Source organism: Sapajus apella, unplaced genomic scaffold (assembly GCF_009761245.1).
Source record: "Sapajus apella isolate SASKATOON/1434 unplaced genomic scaffold, GSC_monkey_1.0 scaffold15, whole genome shotgun sequence".
Lineage (NCBI taxonomy): Eukaryota > Metazoa > Chordata > Mammalia > Primates > Cebidae > Sapajus > Sapajus apella.
The window spans coordinates 11876819-11899970 of NW_022436955.1; the positions used below are offsets into that span (position 1 = coordinate 11876819).

At 46.8% G+C, this 23152-nt stretch overlaps 1 protein-coding gene, 1 long non-coding RNA gene and 1 other non-coding gene across 15 annotated transcripts in view; 1 reads left to right on the top strand and 2 right to left on the bottom strand.

Annotated features, from left to right (window-relative positions):
- The window catches only part of SLC7A6 (solute carrier family 7 member 6), a 60928-nt gene that overhangs the window by 13781 nt on the left and 23995 nt on the right, over positions 1-23152 (top strand). For all 13 annotated transcript variants that reach the window (XM_032283821.1, XM_032283827.1, XM_032283826.1 and 10 more), the window contains 7 exons: positions 180-738; positions 13522-13647; positions 16783-16927; positions 17593-17716; positions 17947-18050; positions 21041-21137; positions 22991-23140. In XM_032283821.1, coding sequence (XP_032139712.1) covers positions 216-738; positions 13522-13647; positions 16783-16927; positions 17593-17716; positions 17947-18050; positions 21041-21137; positions 22991-23140 — 1269 coding nt within the window. In that variant the 5' untranslated portion in view covers positions 180-215. The remainder of the gene's footprint in view (positions 1-179; positions 739-13521; positions 13648-16782; positions 16928-17592; positions 17717-17946; positions 18051-21040; positions 21138-22990; positions 23141-23152) is intronic.
- Positions 7643-22997, bottom strand: LOC116555320. The gene is made up of 3 exons (XR_004270474.1): positions 22450-22997; positions 17224-17227; positions 7643-7654 (listed from the first exon to the last, which is right to left on the bottom strand). It is a non-coding gene; the product is annotated as an uncharacterized LOC116555320 (long non-coding RNA).
- LOC116555892 lies at positions 9957-10063 on the bottom strand. Its single transcript, XR_004270733.1, has one exon. It is a non-coding gene; the product is annotated as a U6 spliceosomal RNA (small nuclear RNA).

Below are 23152 nucleotides of genomic sequence, written 5' to 3' on the forward strand. Positions count from 1 at the left end.
CTTGGGAGGAGTGAAGGTCTACCCCGCTCCATTTCCCTGTGTCCTGTGGTGGGAACTGAGAAAGCCTATTGTAGTTAGGGCTGTGTGCATGGCATGCTGTCCCTAAACAGGAAGTGGGCAGGGAAATCTGGTCTAAACCAGCTCCTGCCCTAGACTGACATACTTGTATTCTTTGCCAGGCTACAGTAAATACAGGTGTGCAGGAGCCATTTGTCATGGAAGCCAGGGAGCCTGGGAGGCCCACACCCACCTACCATCTTGTCCCTAACACCAGCCAATCCCAGGTGGAAGAAGATGTCAGCTTGCCACCTCAAAGGTCCTCGGAAACTATGCAGCTGAAGAAGGAGATCTCCCTGCTGAATGGGGTCAGCCTGGTGGTGGGCAACATGATCGGCTCAGGGATCTTTGTCTCACCCAAGGGTGTGCTGGTATACAGTGCCTCCTATGGGATGTCGCTGATTGTGTGGACCATTGGTGGGCTCTTCTCTGTTGTGGGTGCCCTTTGTTATGCAGAGCTGGGGACCACCATCACAAAGTCGGGAGCCAGCTATGCTTATATTCTAGAGGCCTTTGGGGGCTTCATTGCCTTCATCCGCCTGTGGGTCTCACTGCTAGTTGTTGAGCCCACCGCTCAGGCCATCATCGCCATCACCTTCGCCAACTACATCATCCAACCGTCCTTCCCCACCTGTGATCCCCCATACCTGGCCTGCCGTCTCCTCGCTGCTGCTTGCATATGTAAGTGGGGGCTGATATTGGGAGGATGCTGGGGGTGGGAGGTACTACTAATAATGATACTTTGTATTTCAATAGCATATTTTGCATTTTGGATGGGAGGAAGTCTTCTTACCTTTTGAGGAAGTAATTTTACCAGTCATTTGGTCCTGAGAGATAGTAAGCATCAAGGATGGGGATAGGAGAAGTTTGAATCTGTTCTTGACTTTTGGTGCCTTATGTTCCTCCTCTCTTGGCTGCCCTTGTTCTGTTTTTTGGTCTATATGACAGGTTGGGGCATGTCTTTTATTTGTCTTGACAGCTGTTTTGATTGAAGTCAACATCGCTAGATGTAAGTTAGCCCAGAAAAAACCCCAACCAGTGTTGAAGCCTTTATTCTGTTCCTAAAGGAAAAAAAAAAAGAAAAAGGAAAAAAAAGAGTTATTTTATTTCTCAGATTTTTATCTTAAACTAGTTAAAAGCATCAGTGAGAAAATAGGCTTCTCTAGACTGTGGGAGTCCTACAGTGTTAAACCTCAGGCCCACAGGACCCTTTCCTGTCTGCCGCTGCTGCTCTTTGTGACTTGTTCTGAGCAGTAGGCGTGACACTTTTCCTTCTAGTGTATCAGCCTTCTTTACACTGACTGTGTAAACAAGCTCTGCCTGCAGCCACATTTGAGTTTCTGCAGATAGAACCTGAGAGATCCCAGTCAATCCCTCTTTATTTTCCTTTTTCTCTTACTGGGTAGTAAGGAGAAAAGATTGCTGTGAATTTACCCAGCCTTGCAGAACTAGTGTTTTAAAAGAGAAAGGCCCAGAATTCAGAATTCTGTGTTCCTTAGCACTGTATTGTCAGAGGCACTTAATAATATTCTGTTCTTTCCAAATCTCTGCTTGCAAAAGCTTTGGCAGTATATGTAGTTTATCCAGTGTTAAAAATAGCCTCAGAGTACTTGGAGTTAGCAATAACAGACTGTAGAATACCCATGCCTCTTGACTTTATGGAATTTATTAAAGATAACAAATTAAAGGGAAACCCCCCGCCCCATATTCCTTGGGATAGTGAGGGGGAAACATATACCCTTGGGATGAGGGAAGGAGGGTACTTAGCTATATGTCTGATAGGCTTTGGCTAGGCAGACTGGTCTGACTGGGCTTTCTAAAAAAGGTAATAATTTTCTCATTATAAAATATGTCTATTAGGCAAGGCATGGTGGCTCATGCCTGTAATACCAGCACTTTGGGAGGCTGAGGTGGGAGGATTGCTTGAGATCAGGAATTCAAGACCAATCTGGGCAACATGGTAAGACCCTGTCTCTACAAAACAAGTTAGTTGGGCATATTGGTGTGTGCCCTGTGGTCCCAGCTACTCAGGAGGCTGAGATGGGAGGATCTCTTGAGCCTGGGAGGTTGAGGCTGCCGTGAGCTGTGTTCATTCCACTGGACTCCAGCCTGGGTAACAGAGTAAGACCCTGTCTCCAAACAAAACAAAGCAACCCACAAAGCATGTTTATTGAGAAAATTAAATTACTCTTAAGTCATCCAAAATCTACCACCAAGAGAAGAGTACTTTTAATAGTTTGATAGTGTCTTTCTTTCTTTTGTAGACTTGGCACCATACTTATAATTTTATATTCTGCCTTTTTTTTTTTTTTTTTTTTTTGAGATAGATTCTCTCTCTGTCGCCCAGGCTGGGGTGCAGTGGCGTGATCTCAGCCTACTACAACCTCCACCCCCAAGATGGAGCAATTCTCCTGCCTCAGCCTCCCGAGTAGCTGGGATTACAGGCACATGCCACCATGCCTTGCTAAGTTTTTGTATTTTTAGTAGAACTGGGGTTTCACCATGTTAGCCAGGGTAGTCTTGAACTCCTGACCTCAGATGATCTGCCTGCCTCTGCCTCCCAAAGTGCTGGGATTACAGGCATGAGCCACTGCACCTGGCCTAATTTTTTTTTTTTTTTTTTTTTTTGAGGCAAGAGTTTTGCTCTTGTTGCCCAGGCTGGAGCTAAATGGCCCAACCTTGGCTCACTGTAATGTCAGCCTTCTGGGTTCAGGGGATTCTCCTGCCTCAGCCTCCCCAGTAACTAGGATTATAGGTGCCCACCACCACGCCCAGCTAATTTTTTGTATTTTTAGTAGAGATGGGGTTTCACAATTTTGGTCAGGCTGGTCTTGAACTCCTTACCTCAGGTGATCCACCCGCCTCAGCCTCCCAAAGTGCCGAGTTTACAGGTGTGGGCCACCACACCCAGCCTAGTGTTTTTTAATTAAAGGGTAACACATGGATTTTACAGATAATTTTAAAAATACAGAAAGATAGAAAAAAGAAAATTTAAAATCACCCATGAATTTACCTCGTACAGTACTATTGTTACTATTTGGGTGAAATACTTTCTAGTAGTTTTTGTGTACATATCTATTATTTTTAATAAGTACCTTCTGAGGGCATCTTATTTTGTGGGAAGTATACTGCTTTTTAAAATTTTAAAATATTAATATTGGCTGTCCATGGTAAGTCATGCCTTGTAATTCCAGCACTTTGGGAGGCTGAGGGAGGATCCCTTGAGCACAGGAGTTTGAGACTAGCCTGGGCAACAAAGCAAGACCCCACCTCTAAAAAAAATAATAATTAGCCAGGCCTGGTGACAGTGGCAGTGGTGTGCATCTGTAATCCTACTACTCAGGAGGCTGAGGAGGTAGGACCTTTGACGCCAGAAATTCAAGGTTGCAGTGAGTTATGACTATGCCACTGCACTACAGCCTGGGTGACAGAATGAGACCTTGTCTTGAAAAAAAATTTAATATTTAATCTTTCATCAAATACTGTTAGAAAACATGGTTTGAAGATATATAAGTAATTTCCAGGCAGTATAGTATAGTGGTTAGGATTGTAGGCCCCCATGCCAGACTGGATTTAATTTTATTTTTTAGGGGGTGGGGGATGGAGTCTCGCTCTGTCGCCCAGACTGGAGTGCAGTGGCACGATCTTGGCTCACTGCAACCTCTGCCTCCTGGGTTCAAGCGATTCTTCTGCCTCAGCCTCCCAAGTAGCTGGGATTAAAAGTGCGAGCTACCATGCCTGGCTAATTTTTGTGTTTCTGGTAGAGACAAGGTTTCACCATGTTGGCCACACTGGTCTCGAACTCCTGAGCCCAAGTGATCTGCCCACCTTGGCCTCCCAAAGTGCTGGGATTATAGGTGTGAACCATCATGCTTGGCCAGCCTCTTTCATTCAACATGTACTTTGACCCAGATTCCTGGGGATCTGAATTCTTGAAGGCTTTCTATCCCAGAAACACTGGCTTTTCCAGAATCCAGGCCTGAGGGCAGGAACTTGCTTGTCATAGTTATGGCCAAATCATGAAACCATATTCTCTTCAGACTAGCATAGGCTTTAGGGTTCAGCTTACTTCCCTTCTTGGAACTTGGGTTGCAGTATCAGGCTTTCAGCAGAGCTAGGATATGCTGAGAGAGTCTCCTTGAGTAGAGGTGGCAGTGGGAGAAACGTGGTTTCAGGAGACATAAATTGCAAGAAACCAAATAGGTCATTTAGGGGGAGAAAATCAAAGGTCTGTACTGAATCTAGGGTAAGACTTTGGTAGGATAGGAGAATTAAGTTAGTCTTGAAATTGAGGCATGAGAGGGTCCAGCTTGTTGGTTGGGAGACTCCCTAAACAAGTTATAGCCATTCTAGACAAAGTTCCATCCTAGAAGGGAGGGCCCAGGAAGTCTCTATATAACCAACTCTAGGGCAGAGTCTGGAAGCTGGTAGCCCGTGAGCCAGACTTGGCCCACAGATAGGTTTGTTTGGTTTGTGATGGTGTAAATAATTTTGGATTAGATGCCAACAATTTGAAAATCAGGACTTGCCTTTTCTCTTGAAAAATCTAAGGTTCTGATCGTTGGACTCAAATTCTTGCCTGATACGATGAGCTGGATTTGAGTAGTCGTAGCTTCTTTTCACATTTATTTTTTTTATTTAAAAAGAGTCTCCCGGCCGGGCGCCGTGGCTCACGCCTGTAATCCCAGCACTTTGGGAGCCCGAGGCGGGTGGATCACGAGATCAAGAGATCGAGACCATCCTGGTCAACATAGTGAAACCCCGTCTCTACTAAAAACTACAAAAAATTAGCTGGGCATGGTGGTATGTGCCTGTAGTCCCAGCTACTCAGGAGGCTGAGGCAGGAGAATTGCCTGAACCCAGGAGGCGGAGGTTGCGGTGAGCCGAGATCGCGCCATTGCACTCCAGCCTGGGCAACAAGAGCAAAACTCCGTCTCAAAAAAATAAATAAATAAATAAAAAATAAAAATAAAAAGAGTCTCCCTGTTTTGCCCAGGCTGGTCTCAAACTCCTGGCTCAAGTGATCCTCTTGCCTCAGCCTCCCCATGTGTTGGGATTACAGGTGTGAGCCACTGTGGCGGGCTGTGGCTCCTTTTAAGTGGAGTATAGACTCCCCAATCCACTACAGTCCTCCACTTCTTGTTTTATACCCAGACTTATCTGCCTTTGCTCACTCATACTACTTTCCTGGCCCCTGAAGGCACTGCTCTTTCAGATCTTGGCTTTCTGGCTGTACTCCATCCCATTCTCAGGGTATAGCGGCAAGGAGATCCAAGCAGCTTTTTGGAGATTTCAGGCTGTTTTACCTACAGATTATCCTAGAACAGTGGTTCTAAGCCAGAGGGGTGTTTGTCTTCCAGGAAATATTTAGCAATATCTGGAGACACTTTGGTTGTCACAACACCTGGGAAGGGGTGTTTTTTGTTTTTAACGGGTAGAGGTCAGGGGTGCTGGTGAACATACTGCCATGCACAGAACAGCTCCTCACAATAGGACTTAGCTGGCCTAAAATGTCAATAGTGCTGAGGTTGAGAAACTCTGTCCTAAGGGTGCATTCTGTTCATATGTGTTCTGGGGTTTGGGAATCTCACATGGTGAGGCAGGGCCTCAGGCTGCTGACTGACTGTTTAGGGGCTCATACTCACTTGCGGGACTAATGGGGACAAATGTTGGTTCTTGAGGTAGGTACATAGGGTCTTCTCTTTGCCTGTGTGACCAGCAGGATTCACAGTCACCCAGGTACCCTTGGGTACCTTGATTTGACAGAAGGGTGATGGTTCTGGCTTGGGTGTTGTCAGCTCATTTATCTTTGTGGGCTTTGACCTCGGGATCCTGCCTCTTGTGTAGGCTCACACACATCATTGGAAAGTATTTGCTTTGAAGATTTCACTGTGGAAGGAGTTCATTACTGACACAGCAGCATCAAAGCCCAGTGCCTGCTCACAGCTGAGACTCCATTCACCTGCGTTTGTTTGGCAAGGCTGACAATGAACAGGAGGAGGAGGAGGAGGGAGACTGGGAAGGATGAGACTGGAGGGAAGAAGAAACATTGTATGATTCCCCAGTATCCATTGTTTCCATGGTTTCTTGCTGTCTTGGACACAGTTCTCAGTAGAAAGAATATTCTCCCTATTTTGGATAGTTGCTATGGACAGACAGCTTTCATGTTGAGAGTGATACAGGCATAAGGAAGACTGGGTCTTGATCATAGTTGCATAAAGACTCCAACCCTATATATAATTTGAATGTTTTCTTTTCTTTTCTTTTTTTGAAATGGAGTTTTGCTCTTGTTGCCCAGGCTGGAGTACAAGGGTGTGACCTCAGCTCACTGCAACCTCTGCTTCCCCGGGTTCAAGTGATTCTCTTGCCTTAGCCTCCCAAGTAGTTGAGATTACAGGCATTGGCCACCATGCCCAGCTAATTTTTTTGTATTATTAGTAGAGACAGAGTTTCACCATGTTGGCCAGGCTAGTCTCGAACTCCTGACCTCAGGTGATCCACCTGCCTTGGCCTCCCAAAATGCTGGGATTATAGGCGTAAACCACTGTGCCTGGCCAGTTTGAATGCTTTCATAATGGGACTAAATGTATTTGTATAATTGAAAACAAAGACACTGGCTAGGCTAAGTGGTTCTTGCCTGTAATCTCAGCAGTCTGGGAGGCCAAGGCAGGAGGATCACTTGAGCCCAGGAGTTCATGACCAGCCTGGGCAACATGAACTTGTCTCTTAGAAAACAGAAAAACACACACAAAAAGGATACTTTTTAAAAAGAAATGGTAGCTACTGGTTCTGGGATCTCCATTTGGAAGGGTTTACCTCCCCTTGAGTGTTAGCATTTCACTCCTGAATGTCTTGTAGTTGTCCCCTCCACCTGCCTTTTTTTCTTCCATAATTTTTTTTTTTTTTTTTTTTGAGACAGAGTTTCGCTCTCGTTACCCAGGCTGGAGTGCAATGGCACGATCTTGGCTCACCGCGGCCTCCGCCTCCTGGGTTCAGGCAATTCTCCTGCCTCAGTCTCCTGAGTAGCTGGGATTACAGGCACACACCACCATGCCCAGCTGATTTTTTTTGTATTTTTAGTAGAGACGGGGTTTCACCATGTTGACCAGGATGGTCTCGATCTCTTGACCTTGTGATCCACCCGCCTCGGCCTCCCAAAGTGCTGGGATTACAGGCGTGAGCCACCGCGCCCAGCTATTTTTTTTTTTTTTTTTGACACAGAATCTCTGTCTCCCAGGCTGGAGTGCAGTGGTGTGATCTCAGTTCACTGCAACCTCCGCCTCCCGGGGTTCAAGCAATTCTTCTTCCTCAGACTCCTGAGTAACTGGGACTATAGGCATGGGCCACCACACCCGGCTAATTTTTTTGAATTTTTAATAGAGACAGGGTTTCACCGTATTGGCCAGGCTGGTCTCGAGCTCCTGACCTGATCTGTCCATGTTAGCCTCCCAAATTGCTGGGATTACAGGAGTGAGCCACTGTGCCCGGCCTTTCTTCTACATTTTTGTTGTTCTTTTTCTTTAGGATTGCACTACTTTGTCCTTGAATGCCCCTTCGTAACACTCAGCCTGTCTGTGGGAGGAATTGGAAGGTTTCCCTCCACTCTCTGTTGCCTGTGGAAAAAGAGAGTTGTGACTACTGTCACCGTAGTACAACTTCAGGTTGCCAGGCCATCTCCTCATCAGAAAGAGAGTATGAAAGTCGGGCCGGGCGCGGTGGCTCAAGCCTGTAATCCCAGCACTTTGGGAGGCCGAGGCGGGTGGATCACAAGGTCAAGAGATCGAGACCATCCTGGTCAACATGGTGAAACCCCGTCTCTACTAAAACTACAAAAAATTAGCTGGGCATGGTGGCGCGTGCCTGTAATCCCAGCTACTCAGGAGGCTGAGGCAGGAGAATTGCCTGAACCCGGGAGGTGGAGGTTGCGGTGAGCCGAGATCGCGCCATTGCACTCCAGCCTGGGTAACATGAGTGAAACTCCGTCTCAAAAAAAAAAAAAAAAAAAAAAAAAAGAGAGTATGAAAGTCACAGTTCTGTCAGAGGGTGCATATGTTATTCAGTATTAACTTGGGTTTCAGACAACAGAAAACCTTTAGCAGCATGGCTCAAACATGTTGATGTTTATTTCTCTCACATGTTAAAAAGAAGGCATGTGGGCTGGGTGACTTTGATCCTTCAGGGAACCAGGTTCATTCCTTCTGTCTTCCTGCTGTGCCATCCTCAGCATATGACTTCTAGCTGGTGGTTCAGGATGGCTACTGAAGCTCTAGCTGTCATGTCTGCATTGTAGCTGACAGGAAGGACAAAGACACACCCTCCCCATTTAAACATACTTCCTGAGGTCTTTTTTTTTTTTTTTTTTTTTTTGAGACAGCTTCTTTCTCCATGCTGGAGTGCAGTGGCGTGATCTCGGCTCACTGCAACTTCTACCTCCCAGGTTCAAGTGATTCTCCTGCCCCAGCCTCCTGAGTAGCTGGGACTACAGGCATGCACCACCATGCCCAGTCAATTTTTTTATTTTTAGTAGAAATGGGATTTTACCATGTTGGCCAGGATGGTCTTAATCTCTTTACCTTGTGATCCGCCCACGTTGGCCTCCCAAAGTGCTGGGATTACAGGCATGAGCCACCATGTCTGGCCTCCTGAGGTCTTATATGAAATATTTGCATACATCCCAGGGGAAAACGCTGATACATGTCCATACCTACCTGCAGGAGAGGCTGGGAAATGTCAGCTTTATTTTGGACAGCCATGACTTCAGCTAAAATTTCTATTACGAAGGAAAAAAGGGAAGAACAGATAGAGGAAGATAACTAGCTGTCTCTGCCACAGAGAGTGTGTGGGGGTTTGGTTAGGCTGGTAGGAGAAATTTTAGTTATAGAGAATATACACAAACTCTTTTAGAAGGCCTGAGAGTTTTATTATAGTACTTGCCTTGTCCCCTTAGTTAAATAGAGTAGAAACTAAAGAATGTTCACACATTAGTTTATCTAACTAACTTGTTTGCTCATATGGTCCTAAGACTAACCTTTTTCTACTGCAGGTGCTTAACTGCTTCCTACTGGGGTGATTGGCAAATGGTGTTTGCTTTAGGCCTTAGAACCTGGCCTTTAATCTTTACCCTCTAGTGGTGTTAACTCAAAGCTCTTGTCATTTAATGTGTGCTGAATAAAGGCCAGGAAGGCCAAGAAGTTGGGGCCAGCTGTCGATAACTCCTGTAGGTGAATGGCCCAGACACCCCAGCCTGCTCTTTCACTGTATTCTGTGTTTGAGTGAATTTATTCATCCGTTATTGAGTCAAGGTCTGCAGGACAGATCCCCACAACTTTGGGAATTTGTTTCTGCTTTGGCTTTAAGTCTGGATCTGCGATTTGAGTACTCCTTTCTCAGCAATATGCTCCCAGAGAGCCTTGAAGACCCTCAGGTGGGTCCCACGCTCATTGGTGCAGGCTTATCCAGCAAGGAAATGAGACCAGGAGAAGAGGGAAGGCTTGGACAATTTAATTGTGGTAGTTGAATCTTAGCATCTGGCTTAAAGGCCCACCTGTTGACTTTGTTTGAACTCTGATAGTTTATGGTAAGCTAGAGGGGCTGGGAGTTCTGGGAAGCAATAGAGGAGGTAGGATCAGATGGTGAAATTTTGTTTCTTAATTACAGGAGAACAGTCAAGGGAATTGGCTTCTGCTTGATAGACTGTTCTAGGAGCTCTCTGTTCTCTGGCAGGGCTGAGAGTAGGGTGAGGCAAGTGAGGTGCCTGGGGCCAGATGCTGCAGGGCATGCTCACTCTCAGGTTCCTTCCTATAGTCCCCTGAGAGTGACTGCCTCCTTGAATATTGTGCCCTAGGCACCTCCTAGCTTCACCCTGCCCTGGCTCTGCCTTCTGGTGCTACATTGTTGCTAATGAACTATTTTTATTTTAAAAAATTCTTTAAAAATTTTTTCAGAGGCCATGCTAATCTTCTCTGTATGGTTCCAATTTTAGCAGATGTGCTGCTGAAGTGAGCACAAACTATTTTTATTTTTATCTAGAAAGATGCGTTATGTTCACAGTAAACCAGTCATAAGGGCACATAGTGGAAAAAGTCTCCCTCTCTTTCCACAGCTTTAGGCTTTCTCTCATGAGGAGCCACTCTGACCAAGGGCTTTTGTATCTTTCCAGCTGGTCTGTTGGAATGGACTCTGCAGGGACTTCCAGAAGCAGCTACCTTCATTCAAGTTTAGCACCTAGTTGTTGCATTTCCACTGTGTGTAGTATTTACCAGTGTGCAGAGAGGACCAAACCTATAGCACATGTATGGCAGGATAGAGGGAAGGAGAAGGAGCAGAAGTGAGACCCAGTGCCTGTTAGTGGGTCTGAGGAGTCTATCAGCTTCTTTTCCCCTTCTTGGAGCTGCAAACAAGAAGCACAGTTAGCACTGCCAGGATATTGTCAGTCTCTTTTTCTATGTGTATTTCCATCTTTTTGTGTCTCTTTTTGTCCCCTTCTCTCTGTCTCTGTCTCCTTGTCTCTCTCTTCACCCCCCTGATTCTGCCTTCTGTGTATTTTCTTGTCTTTCTTTTTTTTTTGTTTTTTGTTTTTTTTAGAGGCAAGTTCTCACTCTGTTGCCCTGACTGGAGTGCAGTGACTATTCACAGATGCTATTAAAGTGCACTATAGGCCCGGACTCTGGGCTCAGCAGCTCTCCTACCTCAGCCTCCCATGCAGTTGGGACTCCAGGTGTGCACCGCAGCCCCCGCCCCGTCAGTCTTTTTGTCCAAGCTGCATGCCCTCTCACTTCTGCTTCTTTTTGTGGTCCCGTTTCCTTCCTCTGCTTACTTATAGTTTCTGTCCCTTTGTTACTAAGGGCTTGTTTGTGACTTTGACTTGCTGTAGCCCCTGACCCTTCTGTCCATTACTGTTAGATTCAGTTTCTTGGTATTCTAACTCTTTGTTTCTGGGAGAGGCAATATAACAGGATCAACTTGGGTCCAGTGTCTGACTCCATTAGCCATGATAGGGAAGGGGAGACAGTTCCCAGGAAGGAGCTGAGGAGATACCTCAAAACATGGCTACTGTACTGTAGAGGGGTCTATGGATTACTGGTGCCTATTAACTAGGTAATCTTTATGTTAGCTGATCGAGGCTTAACCCCATACAGGTAGCTTTGATCATCAGGGTAGGTTTCCAGGAAGACCTGCCAGCAGCATGCATTCCTTTGGGCTTCTTCTTCCCTCCCATTTGACCACTGTCCCCCTACTCCCACATCATGATTGACTAGTAAGCACCTGTGTTATTCGCCAATGTATTGAGTGAAAGCTCTTTCAAGCCATTAAGCCTGCCACCTGCCCACTGTGTTCATTTTCACAGTCTGGCTGTAGGCACTCCATTTGAGTGGGAGAATATTCAACTTTCTGACAAGTTGCCTTGCCCCAGGGAATTGGAAGTTAGAGTGAAAATCTTACTGCCTTGGTTCCAACCAGGGTTTATCAGTGCCCCTCTTTGCTTGGTGATGAGTTTACAATATGGCCAGGTGCAGTGGCTCATGCCTGTAATCCTAGTACTTTGGGAGGCTGAGTCAGGAGGATCCCCTGAACCCAGGAGTTCCAGACCAGCCTGGGCAATATAGGGAGACCCCTGTCTCTACAAAATAATTTTTAAAAAAGTAGCTGGGTTTGGTGGTATGCACCTGTGGTCCCAGCTAATAGGAGGCCAGGGTAGGAGGATCACTTGAGCCCTGGAGATATTGAGCATGATTGTGCCACTGTACTCCAGCCTGGGTGACAGAGCAAGATCCTGTCTCAAAGAAAAGGAAAAAAAAGAAAAGTAAGAAAGGAAGGAAGGAAAGAAGAAAATGATATATTGCTATTGCCTTCTGAGAATTTGTGATCTTGGGAGAAACATGACCCAGTCATCTGAGGGAGAGACTTGAGACTGGTGTCTCCATGACGATAGCATAGACATTAAGCTGTGGTAAGAAGCAGGAATGCCATGTGGTTCAGGAAAGAGCTCAGAGAGGGGCTGGATGGGGTATTTAGAGAAGGTTTTACAGAGGAAGAGGAAGCGGGGGCTGAACTAGACCTTGAAAATGGGAGTGGCTGTTGGCTATGGCAGGAAGAGGAGGGGAGGACATTTCTTTTATGTGTATGTCTGGTATGAATAAGAGAGAGAGTCTGGCTGAAGGAGAGAGTGCAAAATGGGTAGGAGTAATTGGAGTTGGCCTAGAGGATGGGCCCAAAAGATTTTGTAATAAGATTTGAGGTGCACATAAAAGTTCTATTTTTGGATGCTAGAGGCAGTACTTACAGATGTCACTGTGTTCCTTCCTACTGGATATTGCTCTTATGTCCTCCCCATGGATCAGAGCAGTCATTGTTTAGCAGGAGCAAGGTGCTGGGACTCTCAGCACAGGGCCCAGATGTCACTGAGGTGTGTCAGGAGTTAGAACTTAAGGCCACATGAGCCTAGGAAATGCTCAAGTGGGTGTACTTCTCCATGGACTCATTGAGAATTGGGAGGGATGGGTAGGAATGGGGGTGGCAGCAATCAGTGGACTTGGGAATATGAACTTAGAAATGGTAGTTAGCTTCTCTCAGCCTCGGTTTCCTCATCTATAAAATGAGAATAGGAATATCTGTATTTTGTGGTCATGAGAATTGATGGAGATATGTATGTGAAGTTGTCAGGCGTAGAACAGACTTTTTCTTTTTTCTTTTTCTTTCTTTCTTTCTTTCTTTTTTTTTTTTTTGAGACAGGGTCTTACTCTGTCATCCAGGCTGGAGTGCACGGCTCACTGCAGCCTCAACCTCCTAGGCTCAAGCAACCCTCCCACCTCAGCCTTCTGAGTAGCTGAGACAGCAGGTGTGCACCACCATGCCCAGCTAATTTTTGTATTTTTTGTAGTGACAGGATTTCTCCATGTTGCCCAGGCTGGTCTTGAGTTCTTGGGCTCAAGTGATCCATCTGCCTCCATTTCCCAAAGTGCTGGGATTACAGGTCTGAGCCACTGCACCTGACCTCTTTTTTACACTTACATGCAAAACACTGTCTCTCTAATTTCTTATGTAACCTGCCACCTGCATTCAAATTTACCTCACTTACTGATGAGTTTCTTTTGACCATGGAGAGGTTTTGTGTCTCTTGTGGTTTGAAACCTTGGGAGGCTGGGTGGGAAAGAGTGGGTGAAGTTACCTGTCTCTAGGCCTGGAGGGAATTTCCAGAAATGGTGCCGGCCATCAGGATGTATAAATATGTGTTCATGCATGCCTTTGTATCTTTGAACATTAGCAGTGATGGGACGTGCATGTGTGCTGTTAGCTGGGGCAGGTGCAGGTTGTCCCCTTGCTTGCCAGTTTGCCTTGTTCTGACTGGTCCATTGGCCCCTTTGCCTTAGACAGGAAGGGCAGAAAGTGGTGCTGTCTGTAAAGAGATGGGGCCCCTGTGCCCTCAACTCAACCCTGCCAGTGACTTTGTGGTTTTCCTCCTAGGTCTGCTGACATTTGTGAACTGTGCCTATGTCAAGTGGGGCACACGTGTGCAGGACGCGTTCACTTACGCCAAGGTCCTAGCGCTCATTGCCATCATTGTCATGGGCCTTGTTAAACTGTGCCAGGGTAAGTGGTGGGAACAGGGGTACCACCAAGAGTTCCTCTGGATTCCCTAAGGAGGACATGGGTACTCTGTTAGCTTCACTGCTTAGCTGATTCTATGTACATGCTAGCATGTGTCAGTGAGTGCAAGAGACGGAAGTAGATTTCTTTCTGGGCTTCTTGGGCCAGGCTGGCTTGGCCAAGTGGACATGAGTCAGCCTCTCCCTCAGGGCTGCTTTCCTTTTGTGGAGGCTGGGAGCATTGCAGGAAGCCAGCCAAGGGCCTAGGAGCTCCTGAAACTTGGGTCATGATTGGTCGTAAAAGTAATCTGTGGGGATAGAGTGGCTCCTATTTGTGGTCTGTGACTGCCAAGCTGCAAGTAGGAAGACTGGGCCCTTCCTGAGACAGCTAGCAGGGAGTGTGGAGCAGGAGGTAGGGTATGGAAATGGGTGGTTAGTTTGCAGCCTTTACTTTTCATCTGGACTTGTATTCAACATTCCCCCCATTCCAAAGTCAGCTCTCAGAAAAATATTAAAATATTGTGAAATTGGCAGTGTCTTTCCTGCATGTTGGCTTTAGAAAGCTTTTCGTTCCTGGATCAGAGAGGACTGGCAGTAAGGGTAATAGGCCTACCAATATGTCATGAGCCCTAGAGATGTCTTGAGGTGTCTTTAGCAAAAGCTACCTCAGTCATTTCATCAGTTCCTAAATGTGGCTATGTACAATCACCTCGGGAATTTTTTTTTTTTTTTTTTTTTTTTAGGAGACGGAGTTTCACTCATGTTACCCAGGCTGGAGTGCAATGGCGCGATCTCGGCTCACCGCAACGTCTGCCTCCTGGGTTCATGCAATTCTCCTGCCTCAGCCTCCTGAGTAGCTGGGATTACAGGCACGCACCACCATGCCCAGCTAATTTTTTGTATTTTTAGTAGACACGGGGTTTCACCATGTTGACCAGGATGGTCTCGATCTCTTGACCTCGTGATCCACCCGCGTCAGCCTCCCAAAGTGCTGGGATTACAGGCTTGAGCCACCGCGCCCGGCCGGGAATTGAGACCCTAATCTCAAATCTACTGGATCATATTCTGATTGGTTTGGAGTCTAAAAAGCTTTGCTTTTAAGAATTGCCCTTGGCCGAGCGCAGTGGCTCACGCCTGTAATCCCAGCACTTTGGGAGGCCGAGGCAGGTAGATCACGAGGTCAGGAGTTCAAGACCAGCCTGGCCAAGATGGTGAAACTTCGCCTCTACTAAAAATACAGAAATTAGGCGTGGTGGTGGGCGCCTGTAATCCCAGCTACTCGGGAGGTTGAGACAGAGAATTGCTTGAACCCAGGAGGCGGAGGTTGCGGTGAGCCAAGATTGTGACACTGCACTCCAGGCTGGGAGACAGAGTGAGACTCCATCAAAAAAAAAGAGTTGCCTTTGTTGGGCCCTGTGAGGTGGCTCACGCCTGTAATCCCAGCACTCTGGGAGGCTGAGGAAGGTGGATCACCTGAGGTCAGGAGTTTGAGACCAGACTGGCCAACATGGTGAAATCCCATCTCTTTTAAAAATACAAAAAATTAGTCAGGCATGGTGGTGGGCACCTGTAATCTCAGCTACTTGGGAGACTGAGGCAGGAGAATCACTTGAATTCTGGAGGTGGAGGTTGCAGTGAGCCGAGATGGTGTCACTACACTCCAGCCTGGGCAATAAGAGCAAAACTCCATCTCAAAAAAAAGAAAAAAAAAGAAAGGGAAAGAAGAGAAAAACAGGATTGCACTAGTTGATTCTCAGGCTGCTGGTTTAGCCCCTGTGTGTACTTATATCAAGTTAGTAGAGCTAGCCACGTGGATGTTCCCAGAGGCTCGGGAGCATCTTGGGGTCAAATTGGGTTTTGAGTAATCCTCCCTGAAGATCTGTTCCTTAGGGAATCACTGCTGTGTATGAGGATGGAAACCCCTGAGGACAGGGGGTGTCTATTTTCCCTTCTCTTGTTGCATACCCAGCTCTTTTTACCACATGAGAGCTGGGTCTAGGCTTTCTTCAGAGTGTGACAATGGGATTCCTTAGAAGTCTGGGTCTTGTTAAAAACCCCAGTGTGTCCACAAGGTCTCTGTCCTGGGTAGCTGGGTGCTGTCCCCTGGCCTTTTAGGTCTGCAGTCTCTGAGGCCTCTGAGAAGAATAACAAGTATCTGGGCCTGGGCTGGCTCCCCAAAGGGTGGGGGTGGCCCAGGCCTAGTGAAAGATAAAGTTCCTCTATAGCGTGTGATCTCCTCCATGCAACCACAGCCACTGCAAGTAAAGCAGCAGAGCGTCCATCCCACAAGGCCGATAAACCCATTTGACCAAATTGTACAGTAATCTGGCCCAAGAGAGGTACTTCACAGGAAGGTCTAATTTTCTTTTTTTTTTTTTTTTGAGACGGAGTTTCGCTCTTATTACCCAGGCTGGAGTGCAATGGCGCGATCTCGGCTCACCGCAACCTCCGCCTCCTGGGTTCAGGCAATTCTCCTGCCTCAGCCTCCTGAGTAACTGGGACTACAGGCACGCGCCACCATGCCCAGCTAATTTTTTGTATTTTTAGCAGAGACGGGGTTTCACCATGTTGACCAGGATGGTCTCGATCTCTTGACCTCGTGATCCACCCGCCTCGGCCTCCCAAAGTGCTGGGATTACAGGCTTGAGCCACCGCGCCCGGCCTAGGAGGGTCTAATCTTCAATGAAAAATGACTCCTTCATGTGAAAGAGTGTTCTTTATAAAAATAGGTAGAAGAACTGGGGCTTGCTGTGAGATCACTTGCGGGAAATGGAAATTCTTTAAGGTTTTGGAATAAGTATTGTCACATCAGAGGGTGGCCAGGAATGTCTTTGATTTTTCATTGTCTAGTTTTATTAAAGGAATGTGAACTTTTCTGAGGAAGTGGGTGGGGTGGTAAAGTGCAGGGAGCTAGTGGTTGTTGATCTTTTGGTGTTAAATTATGTTTTTTTTTTTCTTTCCCCTGCCTTCTTGTTTTTTCTTCCTTTTCTTGTTCCTCCTCATCCCTCCTTTTTTTCATCTTCCCTTCCTCTTTCCTATTTTCCTTTTGTACCTTTCTCTTACACCTCCCATCTCCTCCTCCTTTCTCCTTTGACCTGTTCCCTCTCCCTGAACCCCGCACCTGCCTTTGCCCCCATAGGACACTCTGAGCACTTTCAGGATGCCTTTGAGGGTTCCTCCTGGGACATGGGAAACCTCTCTCTTGCCCTCTACTCTGCCCTCTTCTCTTACTCAGGTTGGGACACCCTTAATTTTGTAACAGAAGAAATCAAAAACCCAGAAAGGTAAAGGCCGGATCACACTCTCACTCCCCAGCTTGGCTGGAACTCCTGCTGATAGTGGGTGTGCCTGCCCTCATCCTTCTCCTTCTCCCTCCATCTCTCTTCCCCCTTCTCCCTAGTCCGCCTTCTCCAGCTAGGTGGGGCTGAGGGCTAGAATGTGAGTGAGTGAAGGTGGGAAAGCCCCTTGGTTTCCTGTCCTCATGTTCGCACTGGAGGATATACAGGGTCCTTCCTAGAGGAGAGGCCCTTCAGTGGGGAGGAGCAGGCCCAGCTGGGGCTAAGGGATTAGGACCTTGCACTCTGCTGCTGACATTATAGCCCACAGAACCAAAACTTACTCTGGCCAGCTGGGTCCCCAGCCTGGCCTCTAGTCCCCAGAGGACACTGTCCCTCTGAGATCATAGATGCAGGAGGATTATGAAATGCAGTGGGACCCATTGGCCCTACTGTGGCAAAGATCAAATATTGATCGTGAGCTATCTTCACAGAGAAAGTTCTCTGTCTTTCTCAGTAGAAAGAGCTCAGGGTGAAGGGGAAGGTGAGCCTGCCTCAAAGACTTGGAGGCCAGTGAATTGTTAAATGTTAGGACAATCCCAGTGGAAACTTGATAAACTTTGTTCCCAAGGAGAGGTTGGTTCTAGATAGTTCTTTCTCATTTGTCCTGACAGAAATTTGCCCTTGGCCATTGGGATATCTATGCCAATTGTGACGCTCATCTACATCCTGACCAATGTGGCCTATTACACAGTGCTGAACATTTCAGATGTCCTTAGCAGTGATGCTGTGGCTGTGGTGAGTCTCTTTGGGTCCCCATTTGTTCATCATCTCATGATATGGAGCCACCCTGCACAGCTCAGTCTCTCTTCCTGCACCCTCCTCAGCTCTGCAGGATGAGGTCACGAGTCTAGGCCAGAGGGTGGGTGGGCTGCTTAGCAGTGATTGCATTTGTTCCAAGGTCACAGATGCAGGAGGATTATGAAACCCTGTCCTGCTTAAGTGCCTCTTCTGTGCCCTGCCCACAGACATTTGCTGACCAGACATTTGGCATGTTCAGCTGGATCATCCCCATTGCTGTTGCCCTATCCTGCTTTGGGGGCCTCAATGCATCGATCTTTGCTTCATCAAGGTACCGTGTCTCTGTGTCACTACTAATAGATCACAATATTTCATTCTCTGGGGCTTAGGCGTAAGAGCTCCTTTTTTCCTTCCTTCTTCTCATGGGCGTACGGGGTGTGTGTGTGTGTGTGTGTGTGTGTGTGTGTGTGTGTGTGTGTGTGTGTGTGTGTGCATGTACTTGCCTTTGTGCAAGTAGCACATTTATATGCTGGTAGCTCATGTTTCTGTCTGAGATGAGGACAAATTGTATGCTGATAGCTCATGTTTATGTGCTGGCAGCTCATGTTTATATATTGGTAGCTCATGTTTCCATCTGAGATGAGAACAGATTGATGAAAGGTATAGGGGAGAAAGGCAATAGCTTGGAGGGGTGACTCCAGCAGGGACTAGATTCTAGGCTCCTTGTGGGTTATGCTGTAGCCCCAGGATTCATTCCTTCAGTAAATAATAACAGCACTTGCTGTGTACCAGGTATTGGTACTATGTACAGAAAGACTTTCCCCCTCACTTCACAGAAAATGCCAAGGCCATCAGGTTGCCTGATCTCCTCTCTGTGCAAACTTATCATTAAGCACGCTGAACCGTCCTATTGTTGCAGAGGAAGAAGCAGGTGTGCTTCTCCTGGAAGTCTCTGCTACCTGGGCTCAGGGTTTCAGCACTTCTGCTCTTCTTCAGCAGTTTGCTGTATCAGTTGGCCCTTCTCTTTGGCAGGTGCTTTCTTTTTTTTTTTTTGAGACGGAGTTTCGCTTTTGTTACCCAGGCTGGAGTGCAATGGTGCGATCTCGGCTCGCCGCAACCTCCGTCTCCTGGGTTCAGGCAGTTCTCCTGCCTCAGCCTCCTGAGTAGCTGGGATTACAGGCACGTGCCACCATGCCCAGCTAATTTTTTGTATTTTTAGTAGACACGGGGTTTCACCATGTTGACCAGGATGGTCTCGATCTCTTGACCTCGTGATCCACCCGCCTCGGCCTCCCAAAGTTCTGGGATTACAGGCTTGAGCCACCGTGCCCGGCCGGCAGGTGCTTTCTTGGAGCCAGCTCTCCATGAGCTTCTCTCCTCTCTACTCAGGAGAGTCACAAAATAGCTTTTCCCATCTCCCCTCTTCCCACTTACTGGATGCACTTCTTTTTATTTTTAAATTAATTCTTTTTAGAGATTGGGGTCTCACTATGTTGCCTAGGCTGGTCTCAAACTCCTGGCCTCAAGTGATCTCCCACCTTAGCCTCCTGAGGAGCTGGGATTAAAGGCATGCACCACCATGCCTGGCGCTGGATGCACCTGTGAGACAGCAGTCTGTACTTCACCTTTCATTCATTTTCCCATCTGTTACAGTTTGGCTTCTATTATCTGAAAAATATTCTTCTTAAGACTCTCTCTTTCTTAGCCTGTCTTTAGTCTTCATCCTATTGGACCTTTGAAGCAAGTGCTGCTGATCACTTTCCAAGTCTGAAATGATTTCTATGGCTTCTGTGACATAGATAACCTAAGAAAGTTTCTTTCCTGATTTCTCTTCCACTCACCCTATAACTGGTGTCCCCAGGACCAGGGGTATAATAGTCATCCAATAAATATTTGCCACATGAACACATAGAAGGATTAAAAATAAAAGAAATAGTTTTGTCCCATTCATTCTTTTAACTGGTTTTCACACACCAGTGCATGTATTGTGCCTCCCTGGGGCAACCAAAGAATTAGAGAAGTCAAGGCCTTGTAAAAGAACATAGTGTCACTGGGCACGGTGGCTCATGCCTGTAATTCCAGCACTTTGGGAGGCCAAGGCGGGAGGGTCACCTGAGGACAGGAGTTTGAAACCAGCTTGGCCAGTATGATGAAACCCTGTCTCTACTAAAAATACACACACAAAAAAATTTAGCTGGGTGTGGTGTCATGTGCTTGTAGTCCCAGCCACTTGGGAGGCCGAGACAAGAGAATTGTTTGAACCCAGGAGGCAGAGGTTGCAGTGAGCTGAGATTGTGCCACTGCACTCCAGCCTGGGTGACAGCAAGACTCTGTCTCAAAAAGAGAAAAGTAGTGTCATCTTCCCTCTGTTCAGCCTAGTTGCGATAGACTTCTTGTCTAGCCTTTGGCCTCCATAGTCTGGTGTCAGATCCTGTCAAGCCCTTACCTTAAAGCCACAGCTAGCTCTCAGTGTTTGTTCAGACTCCACAGCATGGCCATGTATGCAGGTTCTTCCCAGCACCCTCTTCTCACACAGCTTGTCCTAGTGCTCTAGGCATTTTACATCAACCTCCAATGAGGCCACGCTCTTTCATGCCTCCACACAGTTTTCCTTTGTACATGCTTATTTTTTCCATCTACAGACTTGCTTCTGGCAACTCATCTTTGCATCTCTTCTCTTACAAAGCATTGTGGTCCCCCAACCTGCCCTCAAGCCTAGCGAGTAAGTGCCATGTACTCCCAAGATGATGCTGACCACACTGGGTGGGGGTTCATTTCTGTGCCAGTCTTTTTCCCAGTTGGTAGAGCTCTTTAGGTGTAGAAAGGAAGCCTGGGTTGTCTCTTTGACCCTCAGTCTTGCCCTGGCCTATCATACATCAGTTCAGGGAAGATATATAGAGGGCATGAATGGAAATCTAGCTGTCCTTTAAAAGCCATTATGTTAGCTATGAATCTGTGGCATGGTTTGGGTGAATCTGTTTGTGGGTGACAGCAGGATGAGGCATCCGTTGGATGTTGGTGAGGCATCTGTGGTTGAGAGAAGATGTCTGGGTGATGGTGGGTTCGCCTTGGGTGGTCAGTGGATAATGGTGGGTGGGGCATGTGGGTAGTGGTGAGGTGCCCGGGGATGAAGAGGGAGGGAAAGTCTGTGGAAAAGTGGGGAGCGGGGAGGTTGGACTGGTGATACACTAAGGATCTGAGATGCTCCTGGGAGGCTGCATCCTGCTTTCCTTAGGGGCTCTAAGCCAAGTTTGTCCACATGAGGAGCATGGCCGTATAGCTGAGTAAAAGGATCTGCTGACACATTTCTCTTCCTTCTAGGTTGTTCTTCGTGGGCTCCCGTGAGGGCCACCTCCCGGACCTTCTGTCCATGATCCACATTGAACGTTTTACACCTATCCCTGCTTTATTGTTCAATGTAAGCTTTGTTGGGGACCACGGGGCTCAGACGGATCTGTGCATTGCTTCTTCTGGTTTGTGCTAAGTTGTTATATAAGAAGGATTCTGAGAAAGGCCTTACTCTAAGATTTAAAAAACAGTTCATTTTTTGTTGTCATTTAGTTCTTTTATGGTTTTAAGTGTAAATTTTGGATTTATCTGGAATTTATATTATAGCATAGTATTGAGAAAGATGGAGATTAACTTTTTCTCAAATGGCAGCCAGCTATACCAATATCATTTATTGAGTAATCCATTTTTCTATAGTTTTCAAACTTTTATCATAGAAAAGTAATAATATCTAATTTTTTAGGGTGCTCAATACGTGCCAATTATAATTGTATGCTCCTTAAATGTATAATCTCAGCTAATCCTCCCAATCAGCACCAAGCCTCCTTAGTTTAGCTTTATACTGACTATCTGAAAACTAAGAGGGACCAAAGGTACTTTTTTTTTTTTTTTTTTGAGATGGAGTTTCACTCTTGTTACCCAGGCTGGAGTGCAATGGTGCGATCTCGGCTCACCGCAACCTCCGCCTCCTGGGTTCAGGCAATTCTCCTGCCTCAACCTCCTGAGTAGCTGGGATTACAGGCACGCGCCACCATGCCCAGCTAATGTTTTGTATTTTTAGTAGAGACGGGGTTTCACCATGTTGACCAGGATGGTCTTGATCTCTTGACCTCGTGATCCACCCGCCTCGGCCTCCCAAAGTGCTGGGATTACAGGCTTGAGCCACCGCGCCCGGCCCAAAGGTACTTCTTTAGTCCTCCCGCCCTTGGAATTTTCCCATTTGTTTGTCTTGATGAACTTTTCTATCATTTCATCAAAATAACAGAAAAAACCCTCATGATATTTTGATAGGGCCAGCATTGAATTTATAAGTTTAAGAGGTTATCTGACTACAGGCATGTACTACCAAGGCTGGCTAATTTATAATGGTGTCACTATGTTGACAGATGAGGTCTCACTATGTTGCCTAGGCTGGTCTTGAGCTCCTGGGCTCCAGTGAGCTGCCACTTCGGTCTCCCAAAGTTCTGGGATTACAGGCACTAGCCACCATGCCCAGCCTTCTCTTCTCAATATAGGGTCCTCCCTTATCTCCACAGAAGGGGCTCTTTTTGTTTTAAATCCTTTGTTGATAATTTTAATGAAAAGATTATTGAAATTTAAACACATTTGACCTTGTCCCAGGACTCTAGGCCCTGATCCTTGTCTTCTAGGATTCTTTTGTTCCAGAGGCTAATTCTATCATATATCTGAATGGATCTATTTTGCTAGTTTCCAGGTTCAACACCTGACTTTAGAGGCCTGAAACGCTACAATTTCTTCCTCTGGCTCAAAATTCGTCCCTGGGGAGAGAGTTACAGCCTATTATTTATTGACATTATTTAGTCCAGATGGATATGGATCCATTTTGCTAGTTAGTATTTCTCAGGCCCCAGGACAGTGAGATGGTTCTGAAGGTGTTTGCCTCATTTGTATGCCAGGAGTTGGGACCCAGGTCTGAGCCCTCTCTAGGACACAGTGTGATCCATGTTAAGGTTGGTGCACTGAAGAGGGCCTCAGCGCCTGCTTTTCTAGAGTGCTTGCAACCAGGGGGAGGCATTGTGCGGAGGAAGGGCTGCAACAGAAGCGGAAAGATGCTACCTTGAGGGTTAATGGACCTCAAGGTCCATCAAGGAATGGACTTATCTGATGCTAAGGGGTCAATGAAAAGAGCCAAAGGTAATCTGGTGAAGTGGCATCAGATCTAGCACTGACTGCTCGGTGGGGGAGTCTCCTGGGGGTGCAAGTGGTGATGATGCTCCCTGCCTCCTGACCCCTTTCCCGCAGTGTACCATGACACTCATCTACCTCATCGTGGAGGATGTTTTCCAGCTCATCAACTACTTCAGCTTCAGCTACTGGTTCTTCGTGGGCCTGTCTGTTGTTGGACAGCTGTACCTTCGCTGGAAGGAGCCTGAGCGGCCCCGCCCTCTCAAGGTCAGCAGCTGT